The 17,015-nt window shown below is 45.0% G+C and overlaps 1 protein-coding gene across 1 annotated transcript in view; it reads left to right on the forward strand.

Moving 5' to 3' along the window:
* SDK1 (sidekick cell adhesion molecule 1) overlaps positions 1–17,015 on the forward strand; it is a 391,178-nt gene that overhangs the window by 366,174 nt on the left and 7,989 nt on the right. Inside the window, exons 40-45 of the mRNA XM_071570864.1 lie at positions 950–1,111; positions 2,267–2,392; positions 10,269–10,433; positions 13,146–13,283; positions 15,204–15,324; positions 15,555–15,684. Coding sequence (XP_071426965.1) covers positions 950–1,111; positions 2,267–2,392; positions 10,269–10,433; positions 13,146–13,283; positions 15,204–15,324; positions 15,555–15,684 — 842 coding nt within the window. The remainder of the gene's footprint in view (positions 1–949; positions 1,112–2,266; positions 2,393–10,268; positions 10,434–13,145; positions 13,284–15,203; positions 15,325–15,554; positions 15,685–17,015) is intronic.

Below are 17,015 nucleotides of genomic sequence, written 5' to 3' on the forward strand. Positions count from 1 at the left end.
AATAAGCATCTGGATTGAAAAACATCTTCCTTCTGCATTTTGCTGGAAAGATAACCTAGCAAGCAGCCATTTCTAGTGGGAAAACCCCTTCCTATATTCTTGGTTTGAAATGAGCTATGTACATCTACAGAACCAGAAGAATGCCAAAAGGGCTCTCTAAATCTGAACTTTCTGTACTGTAAAATACTTTATAAATCCAATTCTTTCCATTGACTTGCTTTTAGAAAATTTCAGTGAAAACTCAGTCTTTTGTTTTCAAAGCACTTGTTGCCCCTCTGCCCTTTATGCAGCATTGGGAACCTAAAGGTAAAACTCTTATGAACCTTGATGAAGGAAACAGCTCTGATTTTAATTCATCCATACAACAAAAACTCTGGGAGAGCGAGATGAGTGGGGCACAGTCACGACTCCAGCCTTGTTCAAGCTCACAGTGCTTTGATTGCAGCCCCTGCTGCCCCAAGGTCCCTGTTAGGTGCACATCCTTCTCTCTGCAGCCACATGGTGATGGTGGACATGGTTGGATGAGGGGAATGGAACAAACCTGGCCTTTATTTTCTCCTCTAGGCAGCATTGCAGGTTATTTGGCAAAGCAGCAATGGAGAAATGCCTGCTTAGGAGACAGTCTGCAATGTGCACTCCTCTTGGTTTACCTCCCTCTTTCCTCCCAGAGTAATTAGTGAAGTTACATGTAGTCTCTGGGTAATTTCCCAGTTGTGTTGTAAGGTTTTTTCTTTGTCAGTACCCACTTATCAAGCTTAAACTCTAATTATACGTATCAGTGCTGAAAATTGGCTATTATCACTACTTAAACTCCTGCTAATTGTAAGAAATACTTTCTTAGCAAACTGTTAGATAATTTTACTTACCATCTAGATGTAACAAGCTCCACTTGATTTCTATTTTCACATTGCAACCTTCTCTTATTGTTCTGTCTGCATGGCTGTTCCAGGGGTGAGCAAGGTGGTAACTGTGGACATCAAAGGGAACTGGCAGCGCTGGTTGAAGGTCCGGGATCTCACCAAGGGCATGACCTATTTATTCAGAGTGCAAGCCAGAACCATTGCCTATGGACCTGAACTGCAGGCCAACATCACAGCTGGGCCAGCAGAAGGTAAGTGGAAACATAAGCCAGATCAAGTTATACAAACACAGGCCACCAGTGGGGAATAGTGCACTCAGGGCTTGACAGGAATTTCCACAACAGGGAGAGAAGCTGAGTCACAAGAGCTCAGGATGTGATTCAGTGGGTTTCACAACTGGCCATGAAAAACATGGTTCTTTTTTTCCTGAAATCCATAAATCTGATGTGAATAAACAAACCAGTGTAAATAAATCATAATGCAAGTGGGCTGGCCAGGGATTTCAGAGCTGCAGCTTGACAGCACTGTGCATAATTCTGACTGTACTGCTCTGCGGTGGGAGTCAGAGCTGGAATAACTTCCAAAACCAGTAGAGGTTCCTGGGTGTAAAACCAGAAAGAATTTACAATTATTCTCTTATGCCGAGGGAGAGATCTGTGGATTTCTTGATGTGTCAAGAGCAACTACAGGCTGTGCAGCAGCACTCCCCTCTTGGGTCAGTGTCTGTACCGAAAGAGCTGGTTTTCTCATTTGATCAATGATTTTGGTAAACAGATAATCTAACAAGGTAAATGCCCTCCAATGATACCAGCCTGTCTGGTGAGTCACAGAATATCAGTGCAGTGGTCACAGTTCTGATTTCTGGTTGTTTTCCACATCCACAGTGTAACTCTCACCCCACACTCCAGGCAGTACAAAGCAAAAATCCTTTCTAATGTGGGAATGGCATCTTCCCTGGCCAATGGGCAGTGGCTGGTCCTGAAACTCAGAGCCTGGTTTCACCTCTGAAGTCAGAAATAGCAGTGGCAGTGTGCAAACTTTGTAATGCTAATGGGTAAAATGAGAGTGCTTTTTCCTCTTGCCTTCTTCTTGCAGGTACCTTATTGACAGGACTGTCTGTGTAGCGCCAGGAGTTGGACTTGGATGATCCTAGTGGGTCTGTTCCAACTCAGAATATTCTAGGATATTTTAATTTCATGACCTGTAAAACCCAGCCATTGATATGTAGCTGATGGTACTAGAACTAGTGAAAAGATTAGGACAGGAACCCATTAACCTGCTTTATGTTGCATATTAGCTGACCAACAGTGATAGATAATTTTGTTCCCCTAAATCCCTAGAAGAGATTCCTACTGCAGTCTGTCTCTGATACCATCCCTATTTGCTATTCTCTTTTCATCCTTCAGGATCTCCTGGCTCCCCTCAGGAAATTCTGGTGACAAAATCTGCTTCTGGGCTGACACTACAATGGACTGAGGGAGCTTCAGGAGAAAAACCCACAACTGGCTACATTATAGAGGCACGACCCTCAGGTAAGCCATGGGAAACACAGAGTGCTTGAGTTCCCTCCCTTCAGTCCATGCTGGGAGGCATCCACAGTGGAGAGGTTGTTTGTCATCCCAGTAAGGTAATGGGATTCTGTGAGAGAACGTGTCTCCAGACACTATTAAACTGTTAGCTGGTTTATTATGTGGTTTAGCATATTTTCTCCTCTTTAGGAGCAGTCACAGAAAATTACCCCGACTGCTCTGGCTTTCACTGTGCTACATCACTGGAAAATCATCCAACAGATGAACTAATATAGTTAATAATTAAAAGTAATTTAAATGCTTACAGCGTCTTTCATGCACAAGGGCTAATAAGTATTTGCAAGCTGTATTTTGAGGACCACAGATAGAAATCTGTCCTCTTCTGCAGCAGAGCACAGCAGCTAATTACTGTTTTACTGTTAATAATAGGGCCAGGACTTCAGCACCATGAACACATTACTTTCCCCATTTGTTCTGCAGGGGGGGCATTGAGTGGGGGGGAAGGAATCCCTCATCACCACAGTTTTTCTTGGTACTTTCCCAGAGCTCCTTTGCTTGTGAGATTTGCATCTTCCTGAAGCTGTTCTCTGCTTTTTCTAGAATATTTCCCCATTAGGACAAGGTAATTTTAAAGGTCAGCGTGTGCTCCAGCCTGTTCACAGACACTCCCAGCTTGGTACCCCTTGCAAATTCAATAAGCACAGACTTTCTGGTAACTGAGTCATTAGGAAAAGCCAGTGGCTGCTGCCAGACCCCTGTGTAATCTCACCTGATAACTTCCCTCCACTCTGACAGTGGATGTTGATAACCCTTCCCCAGGTACAGTTTTCCAGCAGGTGATACATCTACCAGATACTCGTTTCACATGGGCTGTGTTTGAATGTCACCAAGTCAAAAGCTTTGCTGGAGTCAGGATAGATGATGTCTGCTCTTTCTCCTCTATTGACAAGGTCTGCTACTCTGTCACAGAAGGAAATTAGACATGATTTATACTTGACATATCCATGTTGGCTGCTTGTTCTTTCCTTTTTTTTTACTTCTAGGTGCTTGCACACTGCTTGATTATGTATTGATTAAATGAATGCTTATCTTTTTGATTATATAAAAGATCCTGTTTCTTGTTTGTGTCTTGAATGTAAGGTTACATTTCAAACCAGTGATTCTAATTACATTGAACCAGACCAGTAACAAAATTACTGCCTGCATTTCTGAGGTCATCACTGAAGATGAAGATTTCCATACCTGCATCTGACAGAATTTGCTCTGTACTGAGGCTCTGCTCTGACTGTAAAATCTCTTTCTTATTTCTGTCATTTAACTTGATAATCATTTTGAAAACAAAAGCAAGGGAAATGTGTACCTTCTCAAAGCAGTGGAGTTTCCCAGAGCGATCAAATTTTCTTTCAATTAGAGGCATGACACTGCTGTGCTTCTGTTTCACTTATATCAGCTTTTTGATTTCTGTCCTCATTTCTTCATAGGTAGAAAATACTTTCTTATTTGAACAGCATTGTCTAGGTAGCAATTGAAGCACAACCTGTTCAGTGAAGTTCACTCACCAGCTTATATTATCCTCAAACAGATTCTTGTGAGTAAGAGTATTTTGGGGGAAAACCTGCAGTCCATGTACAGATTGTGTGCAAGCTTGGAAATTCAACTCTTGCGAGTGGTGACATTGCAGACTCATCTGTTTGTGTCACCACTGGATGTGAACAAACATTTCACAGTTCATGGCTAAGGATGTAGGATTTGTGGCCCACTCTTTTTGAGTAGGAAGAAAATAGTCCTTCCAAGGCAGGTCTGAGCTGCATTAACCCTGGGTCACTTCTGCTGGCCCCACTCCACTGATCCTGGAAACACACAGAAGAGGTCTTATTCTCCTGCTCTTGCAACCTGACTGTTGAGGCATTTAATTCCTCTTCAGATTATTTTAATCCTATTCATGCTGCTGTAGCAAATGAGCTAGGCATTTGTATGCTGGATTCTCCTCCTTCGTTCTGGTGCAGCTGGAGGAAGCGTGAAATGTGATCCAGGAGAGGAGACAGACTAATTGGAAGATTTGCTTATTCCACCCAAGCATTGGCTTCCTCCCTGTGCTGCTTTTCTTCTTCATCTCTGCACAGAAGACTTGGAAATCTGAATTACAGGCTTAACAAAAGCAGGAAACTAATTCCTCCTGTCAGTGCTGGTCATTCAGAGCAGCTCCTGTTTCAATATCTTTCTAATAATTTGCTTTTGCATGTGTATTTATATGGGTAGTAGAGCATGGATTGGAGCAACCTTTGTTTTTAAAGAGTTGTTGCCCAAAAGAAGAGCAGTTGACTTGTGCCCTTCACATAAAATCAAGGAAGGAAAAGATATTCATCCTTCTGAGGTCAAAAAGGGGCATTGAGCCGACAGATGAAAAGCTTTAGCTTGTTGCCAATATTTAAATGCAATACCACTACCTTAGTGTTTCACATCTCAAGTGTCATCTATTATAGGCCTCATTACCCCAAACGTTAAATGCTGTATCATCTCATTTTCCCTGCTGTAGTTCCCTGCCAAGACTCTTCCATCAGAGTAGGAGGGTGGCTTTCTGTCAGAAATGGCAAACCCTACTCTCTTTTGTCACTTCCCTTCAAGTTTTTCGGAGTCCTGCTGTGTCTCCCAGGGCTCTGCAGCCCTGCTGGGTTTAGCAATGGTGGCAGCAGGCAGCTGAGGTTGTTCATTTGATTTCCCTGTTTCTCTGCTGGGTTTATGGAAGGTGACCAGGCTCGCTACCTTCTCCGCATTTTGAGTGGGGATGAAGCTGGCGGACCAATATTTTTTCTAGAGTGATCTGTGCTAGAGGAAGACATTACAGAAACAGAAGAGTTTTTCTTTTCCTTCAACTTCTCTGCCCCTGGAGAAACAGATTCCAGTTTAGCTCCTTGTGCATTACAAGAAATGCAATTAAGCAGCCTCTGTCTCTGTCATCGTAAGCGCTCCCTAGACATCAACTAGGCTGGCTGAAGAATGGCTAATAGATTATGTCCTCAGCTCTTCCACACAGGGAAAGACAGAAATGGCACAAAGATGTTAAGGTTCCTGGGAAGAATGGGGAAGCTGGTTTCACCCCTTTTTTCCCAACCATGGGTCACATCCAAAGGCTTCTCTCACGGTACTGTTCTTTAGGCAGGTGGTCTGTACAGTACCTGGCAGTCTTACACTGACTTGACTTCCTAATCATCCCCTGCCTACAAGGGACAGGTTTCTGTGTAATGCCCTAAGGATCCACATTACAGGAGTGCACCCAGATATGTGGCTGCCCTGTGAGACCTTCATCCATGTGTTTGTGTGCTGCAGTCATCTCCAGCTGCAGGGCAGCTGTGGAGGTGTTTGGCCAATCTGCTTCATGGAATCATGGAGTCATTCGGATTGGGAAAGACCTTCAGGATCATCAAGTCCAACTGTAAACCTAATACTGCCAAGTCCACCACTAAATCATGTCCCTAAGTGCCATGTCTTTGTGGCTTGTGTCCAGGCAACCTGTGCCTCACCACCCTCACCACTTGCCAGTGCCAAGAATGCCTTCCTAACATCTAATCTAACCCTGCCCTCTGTGTGAAGCCATTCACCCTTGTCCTGTCACTCCATGCCCTTGTAAAAAGACCCTCTCTGTCTTCCAAGGTGATGAGTTCCATGAAGGCAGCAGACATTTTTGGAGAAGAACCCATCAACTTGAAGTGCGGATTGTCCATCTCATAAATGCTGGGTTTTGCTTCCCATGCCCTGAGGGCAGATCTCACTTCAGTTTTCCTTTCTGGTGTCTTGAGTAGTGTTTTTCTGTTTTCTTCCTTTTCTATTTATTTTTAACCAAATGGGGGAGCGCAGTGTCAAACATGGACACGAACCAGCACAAGTCAGTAAATTCAAAGTGAAAGGTGCAGCTGCATCGCCGGCATCTGCCAAGGGGCCTTTTTCGCTTCTGCTGGCGAGCGACATGTCGGGGCTGACAGTTTGTCAGCCTTCACTTCCCATTCTTGTCCTTCCACTAGTTTGCATGATAATCCAGCCCTTTGCCTCTGACAAACACAGCCACGTTTTAATTGTGTCCTCTCTGGGAGGAACACCACTGGCGTTCAGCAGGGCCTTAACTCTCAGCAGCTTCTCCACTCATAAACCTCCTAATGTGTAATTAGGAGGGAGCTTTATGGCCAGGCTCTCCTGTAGGACGAGGAGAGGCAAAGGCTGGTGTTTAGGACCCAACTAACTGGCAGCTCTCCGTCTCCCCCGCCGCAGCTCGGCAGTGGGTTGTTAGTGGCTCGAGCCAGCAGAGCCAGGAGCCCTCATCACTGACTGACAGTTTTATTTAGCATTGAGCCCCTGATTAATGGTGTGTGCAGCCAGGCAGCCCCACGGGGCCGTGCATGGCCACGGTCAGCAGCGCCGCTCCAATATGGGATGGTCAGCACCCGGCCACAAGTGCTGGACCTTCTCCTAGGTCAGAGGTGGTTTCACCTCCCCCTGTCATTCAGATCTGCTCCCCATGCCTGTACCTCAAGCTCAAATGGGACAAAGGTATTGAGGCTGGGAGGTGGAGATCAAATCATCCATCAGCAAGAATAAGGATGGGGCAGGGGTTGGTGAAGCCTTGGTAGAAACAGGAAGCAAAGAATAATTTATCCTTTTTGAGAAGCCATCCCTTTTCCATTACACATCTAGGCTTTTTTTAAAGAGGCTGAGTGTCCAGAGAAAGGCAGTGGGAAATGAAGGCAGGGATGGATGTTACTGAAGGAAGAGCCAGGGCAGCTTCCCCTGGGCTGTTGCCTGGGACTGGCCAAGCCCTGCACCTCTTCTGGTGTTGCAAACTCTGATTTTTTCAGCAGTTTCTATGAGTTAATACCCAGTTAATGCTGGCCTAGCCACAGCATGTGCATCTTCCCTCCCTAAACTGAGTGGGAAATGCTATGTGTGGTGCACTAATGATTTTCCCCTGAACTTAAAGGCCAGTCTTTGCTATCACAGGTGACCTTCTAATGAATTCTCTTTCAGCTGAACTTCTAACATTTAGAGCACACCTAGTTTTGAGGGATAGGGGAAGAGATGCAGTGAATGCATTCAGTATGTTCAATATTTAATCTCAAAGTTCACCACTGGAATAAAGTGCTTTTTTTGTTTGTATATTTCTGATGTGATCACTGTGTGCAAAGAGGGATCTGAATGTTCCAGATGGAGATAAGATAAATTAATTGAGGCTCTGGAATTGAAAATCTTGTTGGCTGGGGCTCGGGAAGCCACAGACTGCTGTGCACAACACTGGCTTAGGGTCAGCAATGGGGAAGATGTAGGACATCCCCTTTCCCAAGCTGCCACCGTGCAGATTTCTGACAGCTGTAGCTGCATCAACACCTCTGCAATCCCAAGGATAACAAGCTGGATCCTATTTAGTATCAAAGGAGGGTGGGCCACCAGCTGGAGCATCTCTCAGTCTCTTTGAGACTGAAGAAACATCCACCAGCATCCTTTGCTGCTCCACCTCATCACCACCATAGCCAAGGGGACAGAGACAAGGCAATGCAACACTGACTTCTCAGGGGTGGTTTTCCCATCTCACTGCAAGCTTCACAGCATGGTTAAATTTACATGTCTTGGTCTGTTGGATTTTCTGCACCCTGCACCCTGATAGGTTTGAGAAAATGAGTGAGAAAGTGCTTGTCTGAACAGTTGTGTTTGTTGTAATGAGTGCTGAACATTCATTTTTATTGTTGCCTTTTCTTCCCCCATTTAAGTGGCTTTCAATGCAAACAAATTGCTTTTCAGACAATTCACAATGGGCTCAAATTCTCTTATTGCTGTTTACAAATGTGTTTATGAAAGCTTAGGCAATTCTAGCAATTATGGCAATATTTTATAGTCGTGAGATGCATCTCCCTAGTATCGGTGGTTGCAACAATCCAACTTTGAAAATGCATCCCTCACTTCACCCTCTTCGGAGAAACTAAATCCCAAGCTCCCTTTTTATTACATTGTAACTTTACATGGTAGAAATAATCTCAGCTTCTATTGCCCTGTAAAGAGGAAGTCAATATTTTATCTCTTGTTTTATAGGCATTGTAATACCCAGCTAATACATAACAATGGTACATTATGATAACTTCATTATAGTCTGATCATGCTGGTGAATAATGTATTGGGTTGAATTTTAAGCATGGCAGGAAAATTACCTATTTTTATTGTTCTTTGGTTTTTCTCAAATGCAGCTGGAACAATAACATTTCAGCCTGCTTTTTGCATCCGCTGAGACTGCCAATCCTGAGGACCAGAAAAGATGTGGTTTGGGGGTTGTTAGTCATTGTGTGTGTCTCCAGACGTGCAAATTACTGAGCCAATATTTACTGATGCCAGAGTTAAAACATGCACATGGAAATGCACCTGCAGTGTTAATCAATCCATCTTTGCTGCTATTCCCTGTTGCACAGGAGTAGGCTAAGGGCCAAATTTTGCTCTGTTACACCAGCACAATTCTGGAATCGCTGCGGTGACTCCAATTAGTTTACACTCAGGTAAAGGCAAAGCAAATGAGAACAGATTCCTGCCTTACACTGCAGCAGTGGAACAAGTCACTGAGGATAGTGCTGCTGGCTCCTGCTTTATTGTTACCTTGATAACACCTCGAGCTACAGAAGTCCTGCTGCTGCTCAAATCTCACAGTGCAGAGGACTGTCTTTCAAAGCAGGCAGCTCTCACGCTGGAGTTGTATCTGTGCAGGGGTTATCATCCTATTCCCATTGCTGGGGGACATGCAGAGAAAAATAGACATTGCTGGAACAGCTTTGATAACTAAAAGCAAAAGCCGAATGGGATGCTTGTGAGGTCAGGTCTGTAAGAGCTACGCTGACGTGGACGAGCTGAGAGTTTGGCCCCACACATAGACTGTGACTCCATTTTCCCAGCGAAAGTGCTGGGCACCACTTGTTACTGGAAAGCAATTTGGTTGGATTAATGTGTGATTCTTGCCCTCAAGATTATTGTGTGATGTTTTTAATTATAGTTGGTTTTGTTCTTACTGGTACCAGCTTCCATCTTGTTGAAAGTTCATTCCATTGTAGTCAAGTGAGTGTAAGGTTATGGATATGGATCAGGGATGGGAATGGTGCCTGGTCTGGATGCACATCAGGATCAAAGTCATTGTGGTTGTTGAGAACCAAGATTAACCTACTGAAATGCTCCCATCAGAATGGCATTGTGCTTCTAACAACTTTGAGAGGTTTATAATATAAAGAAAAACTTGCTCTTGTATAAAAATGCAGGGCACAGAGTGCAGCACCATGGGACTCATTCTGCAGGCTGTGCTATGAGAGGGACATAACACTGGATATTGTAGAGCAAGCAGCACTCCAGTGACACCAGTCCCCAAGACACCAGTTTACCAAAAACTTCCCAAAACTTCCATCAGTGCAAGCCTCACCTGTGCACTTTGATAATGAAGCCATTTTTGCAATGTAAAAAGTAGGCAAAACCTTCATGATTGGGACTCATTAACGTAGCAGTTGCTTTGGGTTTACCTGCTCTGTCAAATGCCAGGAGTGCTGATGAGTGACCTTACCTGATCAGGAGGGGCCCAGATGGCTGGGCAGCTGCTCCAGCCGGCTCAGGTCACTGTGGGTGCTGCTGATGATTTTAGAGGAGACCTCTTCCATCTGGGCTGTGACAAGACCCCATCAGGAATAAATGCGTTTACAGATGGGGCCTTGCAGGACATTCTGACATTTGTGTGTATGACGGAGCAGCCTTCAGGTGAGCATGGCCAGCACCTGCAGTTCCAACACACATTTAATGACAACATCTTTCAGAGAGCAGGAGGAAGTGCCAGGTCACACAGCTCATGCCATTTCTCTCCTTGCTGCTTTCCTAGATGAAGGACTCTGGGATATGTTTGTGAAGGACATCCCTCGCAGTGCCACCTCCTACACCGTGGGCCTGGACAAACTCAGACAGGGTGTCACCTACGAATTTCGGGTGGTGGCTGTCAATGAATTTGGCTATGGAGAGCCAAGTGTTCCATCTGTGGCAGTATCAGGTAATCATGGATTTCTTAAAAATATCTTTTCCAATGGAATTTCTTGGGGTTGGGAGAGAAACAGATTCACTGGTTGCAACAAATAATCAAAGGCAGCTTGTTTTCACTTGTTTCAGGATAGAACTGGAGTAATATAGTGGTGAGTCAAGGTTTGTAATTACAGTATGCTTTACTCTCAAGAGCAATAATGCGTGTGTGCCGTTTTTAAGCTTGACAAAGAAGCCACTCATAGTGTTTCTCTGTAAGATCTCTTGTCCTAAGACTAATTTACACAGTCTAGAATTTGTTTGCTTTTTCTCCATTCCTAGTCTGTTGTGTTGTTTGCTCTGCTTTATTCCCCCCCCCCCCCCAAGATTCTGTGATAAACATTTTCTGTGTAGTCTTCTCAAAAATATGAAAGAGTAGTTTCACAAAATTATTTCTGATAATCCTCTGTGCTGGCAGTTCCAGTCCAGTGTGATGACTCCAGTCACCCTTCATCAGAACAGCTCGTTGGTGTAGCTCTTGGGCTCTTCCCACCCTCCCTGCTCTCTTGTGCTTATCCCCAGTAAACAGGGCTATGACCTAAACATGCTTCCCAAACCCCTGTGAGCAGCCCAGAACTCTGGTTTTCTGAAGGAACTTCAATACCTCAAAAAGCAAATTCCCCTCAGATTGCCAGGACTGGGCAAGTGGAGTTCAGTGGCCTGTGGTGAGGTGGGAGACCTTGCCCTCGAGAAGGCTTTGCTGGGTTTCCTCTCAGCCTCCCAGCTGTGCTCCAGGTTGCTTTGGAGCAGCAAGTTTCACCCTTGATGTGTCAGCAAAGACAAGGGGAATAAAAGAACCTGATAAAGCAGCTTTGTGATTCAAAATTCTGGAGAGTCCTGAGAACCTGGCAATGCTCCAGCATCTGGAGTGGCTTTTATCTCTTTGCTGCTCCAGTGAAAAGCATAAACACCATTCAAGAGCTACCAGCAGGCAGGAGTAGCAAGCACTGCTCTCGCCATCACGGCTACATTTGTCCTGACACAATTAACCACTTAGCCCGTGAGAGCTTCCATGGGTTTCAGTGTGAGTGCTACCCCTGCTTTTCTTCTTCAGGACAAGGGCATGGACAACCCACTTCAAACACCACGAGTCAGTGTTTTTCCTATCTGTGGCTTCACAGAGGCTGTAACACAATGTAAAGGATCAGCAGTCATGTCAGTCTTTCTTTTCCTGGGAGACATTATTCCTCTGAAGCTGGGCATGCATCTCCTTGTGATGCTTTCTATAAATAAACTACTTGTTTGTAAGTTCTCCACTTGAACAGAACTATTTAATTCACCTCCTTTTGATGCTTCAGTGTTCCTCTCAAATTGCTGCATGAAAGTAAGAGGCTTCTGTTGAGATTCACAGTCATAAAAGTATAAAGCATTTTAGGCTGACCACTTCAGCTGGCACAGGGAGGTATAAATTGCCCTGAATCTGCTCAACCCAGCATGGCTTGTGGAGTTTGCCTTTAGGACTTTATTGGCCTGGACTGGCCTCCTAGAAAAGAAAGGTTGTGGCTGTTTTTCCCTGCTGTAGAATAGCCAGTGATCTGGAACAAATTTAAGCTCATATTGTCAGGCTTACAACAGACTTGTATTCAGATCCAGGCTCAGGACAGTCAGGGAAAGAGACTGCCTGGGTTCAGTGCCGTTGGTCTCCTGGCATCACCCATTGCTGCCAGGTGGTGTTCCACCTTCTGGACTACAGGGGAATTATATACAATTGCTGGCTCCTGCTCCAGCAGCTGCATTTTTTCCCAAAGCTGAGGGAGCTCAAGAGCAGATGAAGAGAATATCACTGCAAGAAAATAACAATACTTACTACTTTAAACCAAGACTGGCAAGATAACTCTGGAATGGGGACGTTAGAAGCATTTTGCGTCTCAAATTGAGGTCAAATGGGGTGGAATGCCCTGAGATTGCACAAAATCCAGGCAACTGAATTGATACCCATGTGCTGCACACCAGGCTTGGCTGAGTGGATGGGAAAGTGATAGAGAGCAGCAGTGAAGGCTGGAAGTTGGAGTTAATGGAGGTACTGAAAGACACTGAACCAAATGTACTTTGTTCCCTGGCACTGGCTGTATTTTTCAAAGAGCTACTGAGTAGCATTTTGGCAAGGCAAGCCTCTTGAAAAGTGGAATAATCATAGGTCATGCCAGTCATGTGAGAGGTTCCTTTGACCCATAGCATGGTAGTCATGATGTGTAGGTGTGCAGAGCTGTGGGAGGAAACCTGCTTCTCTTCTCTTGGTGATAACTTCATCTTAGCTAAGGGATTCTGGGGCCCTGCTCCAGGAGTGTGAAAGATGCCTGTAGAGAGGGAACAGGTTGCCTAGAGAAATTGTGGCTGACCCATCCTTGGAAATGTTCAAAGCCAGGTTGGATGGGGCTTGGAGCAACCTGGGCTAGTGGAAGGTGTCCCTGCCCATGGCATGGGATAGAACTGGGTGGGTTTTAAGGTCCCTTCCAACCCAAACCATCCTGTGATCCTGCATTGGAGTTGGGATATGCTCCTGTTCTCTGCCATCTCAGAAGTGTCAGAAAGCCCCTCAAAAGTCTGACTGCTGAGCAGACTCTGTGACATCCTTTGAACACCTCCCTCTCCCAAGCACTGTTAGATGCATTGTTCACTGTGGGGAGGAAGAGAAAATTTTGAAGGGACATAAGGAGGAACTGTTCTTTGTTTTTTGTTCTTTCAGCACAAACAGAAGCCCCCTTCTATGAGGAGTGGTGGTTTCTGCTGGTGATGGCTCTCTCAAGCCTGATCCTCATCCTCTTGGTGGTGTTTGCATTGGTCCTGCATGGCCAGAGCAAGAAGTACAAGAACTGCAATGGAGGTAAGGCATTGTTTCCATGCTGTGCACAAACTCTTAAGAGCTGTGGAAATCAGAAATATCTTCCCCTTTGAACCCTTGATTTCATCACTGTGGACTCTCCTTACAGCTACTTTGTTTGGCAGAAGACTTGGATCCTTTTGCTGTCTGGTGTGGTAGAAATGGCTTTTGCCCACAGCTGCACTGGAGCAGGGGTTGGATACTGAGCAGCATCTGCAAGTCCCAGGGACTGTAGCAAAAGCCAAGGAGTCTGGGTCAAATCCTTGGCAGAAGATCACAAATAAGGAATCAGCTGAGATCTTGTTCAGCTTTGCCATCATTCCCTGATAGATGGGGAGAAGGGGAAAGATTCTGCTTTTCCATGGCTGTACCCAGTGCAGATATTGTAGATCTGTGTGTGTGAGGACTATATCACAATTCCTGTGTATTTGGAGTGTCCTGCATCTCATATTCTTTCCCTAAGCCAAGCTGCAGTTCCTGGGCTGGGGGCCAGGCATCCAGGAGGTGTCTTGGTTGTCTGGACCTGTTAGACTTCAACATTAAATGAGCATCAAGCTTTGAATTTTCCTTTAGTTATGATTTTTACCAGTCTTCTTTCTTGAAACAGGAGCTACCTGCTCTATAACAGGAATGTTAAGTAGTCTCCTTTCAAAAAGCCTCGTTCTTGAGCTCTGAATATTACTTTTACCTTTTCTTCTCCCTACACGTTAAACTCCTGGACTGGTTGTTCACATGTGTATTTCTCTGATAGCCTCCTCCACCTGCAGCAAGAATTGCTCTGATGCCAGGAATTGCCAGAAAAGGCACATTAATGAGTAAGATCAGGTGGATGGGTGTTTGCACCACCTGTTCTTAGGGATTAATGTAATGAAGTCTTCCAGGCAGTATCTAGTAATTCAGTCCCAAAGTGAAGATCTTCTCTTTCTTTGTAATTCACTTCTAACAAGTGTTAGAAAATCAGATTTCAGTCCCATGAGATACAAGATGTATGAATACCATGGCATTTTACCAAGTTAATACTATTACATATTTGTATGCATAGCTCATAGGAAATCTCTCATCTTCTTAGTTTTATTCTATGTTTGGGGGACAGACATGAAAAGACAGGTCTGACCTGTACTGTCAGAAATCCATGTTCACAGAGTCTTAATGCAGCACTGAAAGTGGAGCTGAGGATGAAGCACCTGCCTGCTGCAGTGGCAGCTTGTAACCAGCCCTTCTCCCTGGGACACGGGCTGAGCTCACACCTTTGGAGTTACAAAGAAGGAGCATGGCAGAGAACAAGCTCCTGCTGTATTTGATCACAAGATATAATATACTTTGCTGTATTTTCTTTCTTCTTCCTGTCCCCTGTCCTTGTTCCTGCCTTACATTGTCCAGTGATTTCTTATATCTATGTCTTATCCTCATTACAGCTCTGACATCTTCTTCCCATTTACTATCTGCTTGCCCTTTTCTTGCTTTCTTTCCTGCCTCTTTTTTTTTCCTTTTCCTCTCTTTCTACCTTTTCTAGTTTTACTTTGTCTTGTTTTGTTTCAGTCAGCATGAACAAGATTCACAGCACCTGATTTTAGGGCTTCTTCAGTGGCCACCCGAATTAGTCACCTGGTTCCTATTAATAGTCAAAAGACAAGAATAAGCACTTTTGGAGCAGTTTATCTGTGCTATTTTAGATACTTACCTCTGAATGAAATGTATCCATCCATTCTTAACTCCTTCTTTCACCTCTTTTTGGCTCCCTCTGCCCCTTCACACTCCTGATGCACTCCTTTCCTTCACTCTGTTCTTACTCTCCAGTAAGAAAGGTAATTTCAAATAATTAATGATGTTATAAAACAGAAAGAAGGACAAGGCAGCTTCTACAGTTCTATTTGGGGGCAAAGTGCCTTTGTTTCAGCTGACTCTTTCACTGCCTGGCTCCAGGTAAAACCATCTCCAATGTGGAAGAATCAGTCACCCTGGATAATGGAGGCTTCACTGCTCTGGAGCTCAACAGTAGACACCTGAACATCAAGAGCACTTTCTCTAAGAAGAATGGAACCAGGTAAGACGCTGGGAATTCCATGCTTTTAGAAATGCCTTTTCACGTAATGGGAATGGCTTTTTATGGCTATTAAATAGGTAAAGGGGTGAGACTGTTCTCTGGAGAATCTAGGGCAGATTTCAATGCCCAAGTCTCTGCCTCAGGCTGTGATTCTGGCTTCTGAGCATGAATTAATTGTGTCAATCCGGAGAAGTGACAACATCCCCTACACTCACCATTCCCTTTCCTAGGTCTCCTCCTCGCCCAAGCCCAGGGGGGCTGCACTACTCTGATGAGGACATCTGCAACAAGTACAACGGGGCTGTGCTCACCGAGGGCCTGGGCCTCAACGAGAAGCCCTTGGAAGTGTCCGAGTCAGAGGTGAGGATTTCCCTTTGCTCACCAAGTACTGCCCAGTCACTGCAGATAATCATTGCCCTGCTGAATCCTGGCAAGCCTTTGAAGTCCCAATCCCACACCTGCATCATACTGTGTGGTCACTGTTTGCCTGTCTTAGAGGCTTTAAAATGTCCAATTCACCAAGCTGTTTGCATCATATCTAAAAATTAAAATATCAAAGGAAAAAATGCAGCAAAATAACTACAGTCTGGATGAGGTTAAAGGGAGATGGGTTCTGGATTGTTGCACTGACTGAAGTAGGAGCTGTGGTTTGAAGTTTCACAGTGCCTGTTTTAGACAGCTCCAGCAAACCCCACGACTCAGAAGAGTGGTCTGAGTGCTGATAACTGCTGCCTCAGGTACAGTCAGTGGGGAGTGAGTAACTTGCCAGGGAGCACATGGCTGTGGCTGTGAGAGCCCAGCATTCAGCTCTCTGGACACCCCAGCCTTATGCTCAGGTTGCCTTCAGACTCAGTTCTCCAAGAGGGTGGGTATATGCCCGCGTTATCCATCTGGCTGTGCTCCATCTTGTGTCCCATGTTCCCTGTAAGAAGGAACAAAACACTGGCTGTCTGTGAAAGTCCAACAGTGGCCAGGGGTCAATAGACAGACTTCAGAGAATATGCAGAAAGGTAAATCTGTCTCTAAAATCACACGTTGTCAGCTGAGATCCTGATGAATCCGAACTGACAGCGCAAGAAGCGAGCAGTGGGCCAAACCACTCCAAACGTGACCCTCCTAGCAAGAATACATCAAGACCAGCAAGTAGTGAAAGAAGATGACAGTTTTCATCTGTAGCTTTTCTGCACCTGCAGCTACAGCTGCTTTTCCTGGCTACCTAGCTCTCACCTCCTGCTAATTACCACAGACAGCCTGCTGCTTTGTGCTGCCCTGTGGCCGACCCATCATGCAGGCAGCTTTCCTTGGTGCAGCTCAAGCTGCTGTGTCTGCAATGCACAAGTGTTACCCTCCAGATTAAACCCATAGAGCTTTGGTCATGTCAGTGTAACAGCCCAGCATTAAACCTGTCATTAAAACAGTTTGCTGAGCATGATCGTGAATTTAGTACCGGCACCTTTTGACATTAATTTCAATGTCCCATGTGGTATTCTCTGGTAATGTGTAAAAGTCTCCTTGCAGGGTGTCATTATGCCTCCTGTGTGCACTGTTTGTACAGCAGAGAAGAAAGTGATTTGGGTGGTTTTCTTCTCAGGCTATTATTAATGTTGTTTATTTACTGTGTATTGCTGTTGAGCCTGAAGGTCTCGATTGAGATTCTGGTGTTTTTGTGAATCTGGGTGTGCCCGTGGGTA

Source organism: Pithys albifrons, chromosome 16, assembly GCF_047495875.1.
Source record: "Pithys albifrons albifrons isolate INPA30051 chromosome 16, PitAlb_v1, whole genome shotgun sequence".
Taxonomy (NCBI): domain Eukaryota; kingdom Metazoa; phylum Chordata; class Aves; order Passeriformes; family Thamnophilidae; genus Pithys; species Pithys albifrons.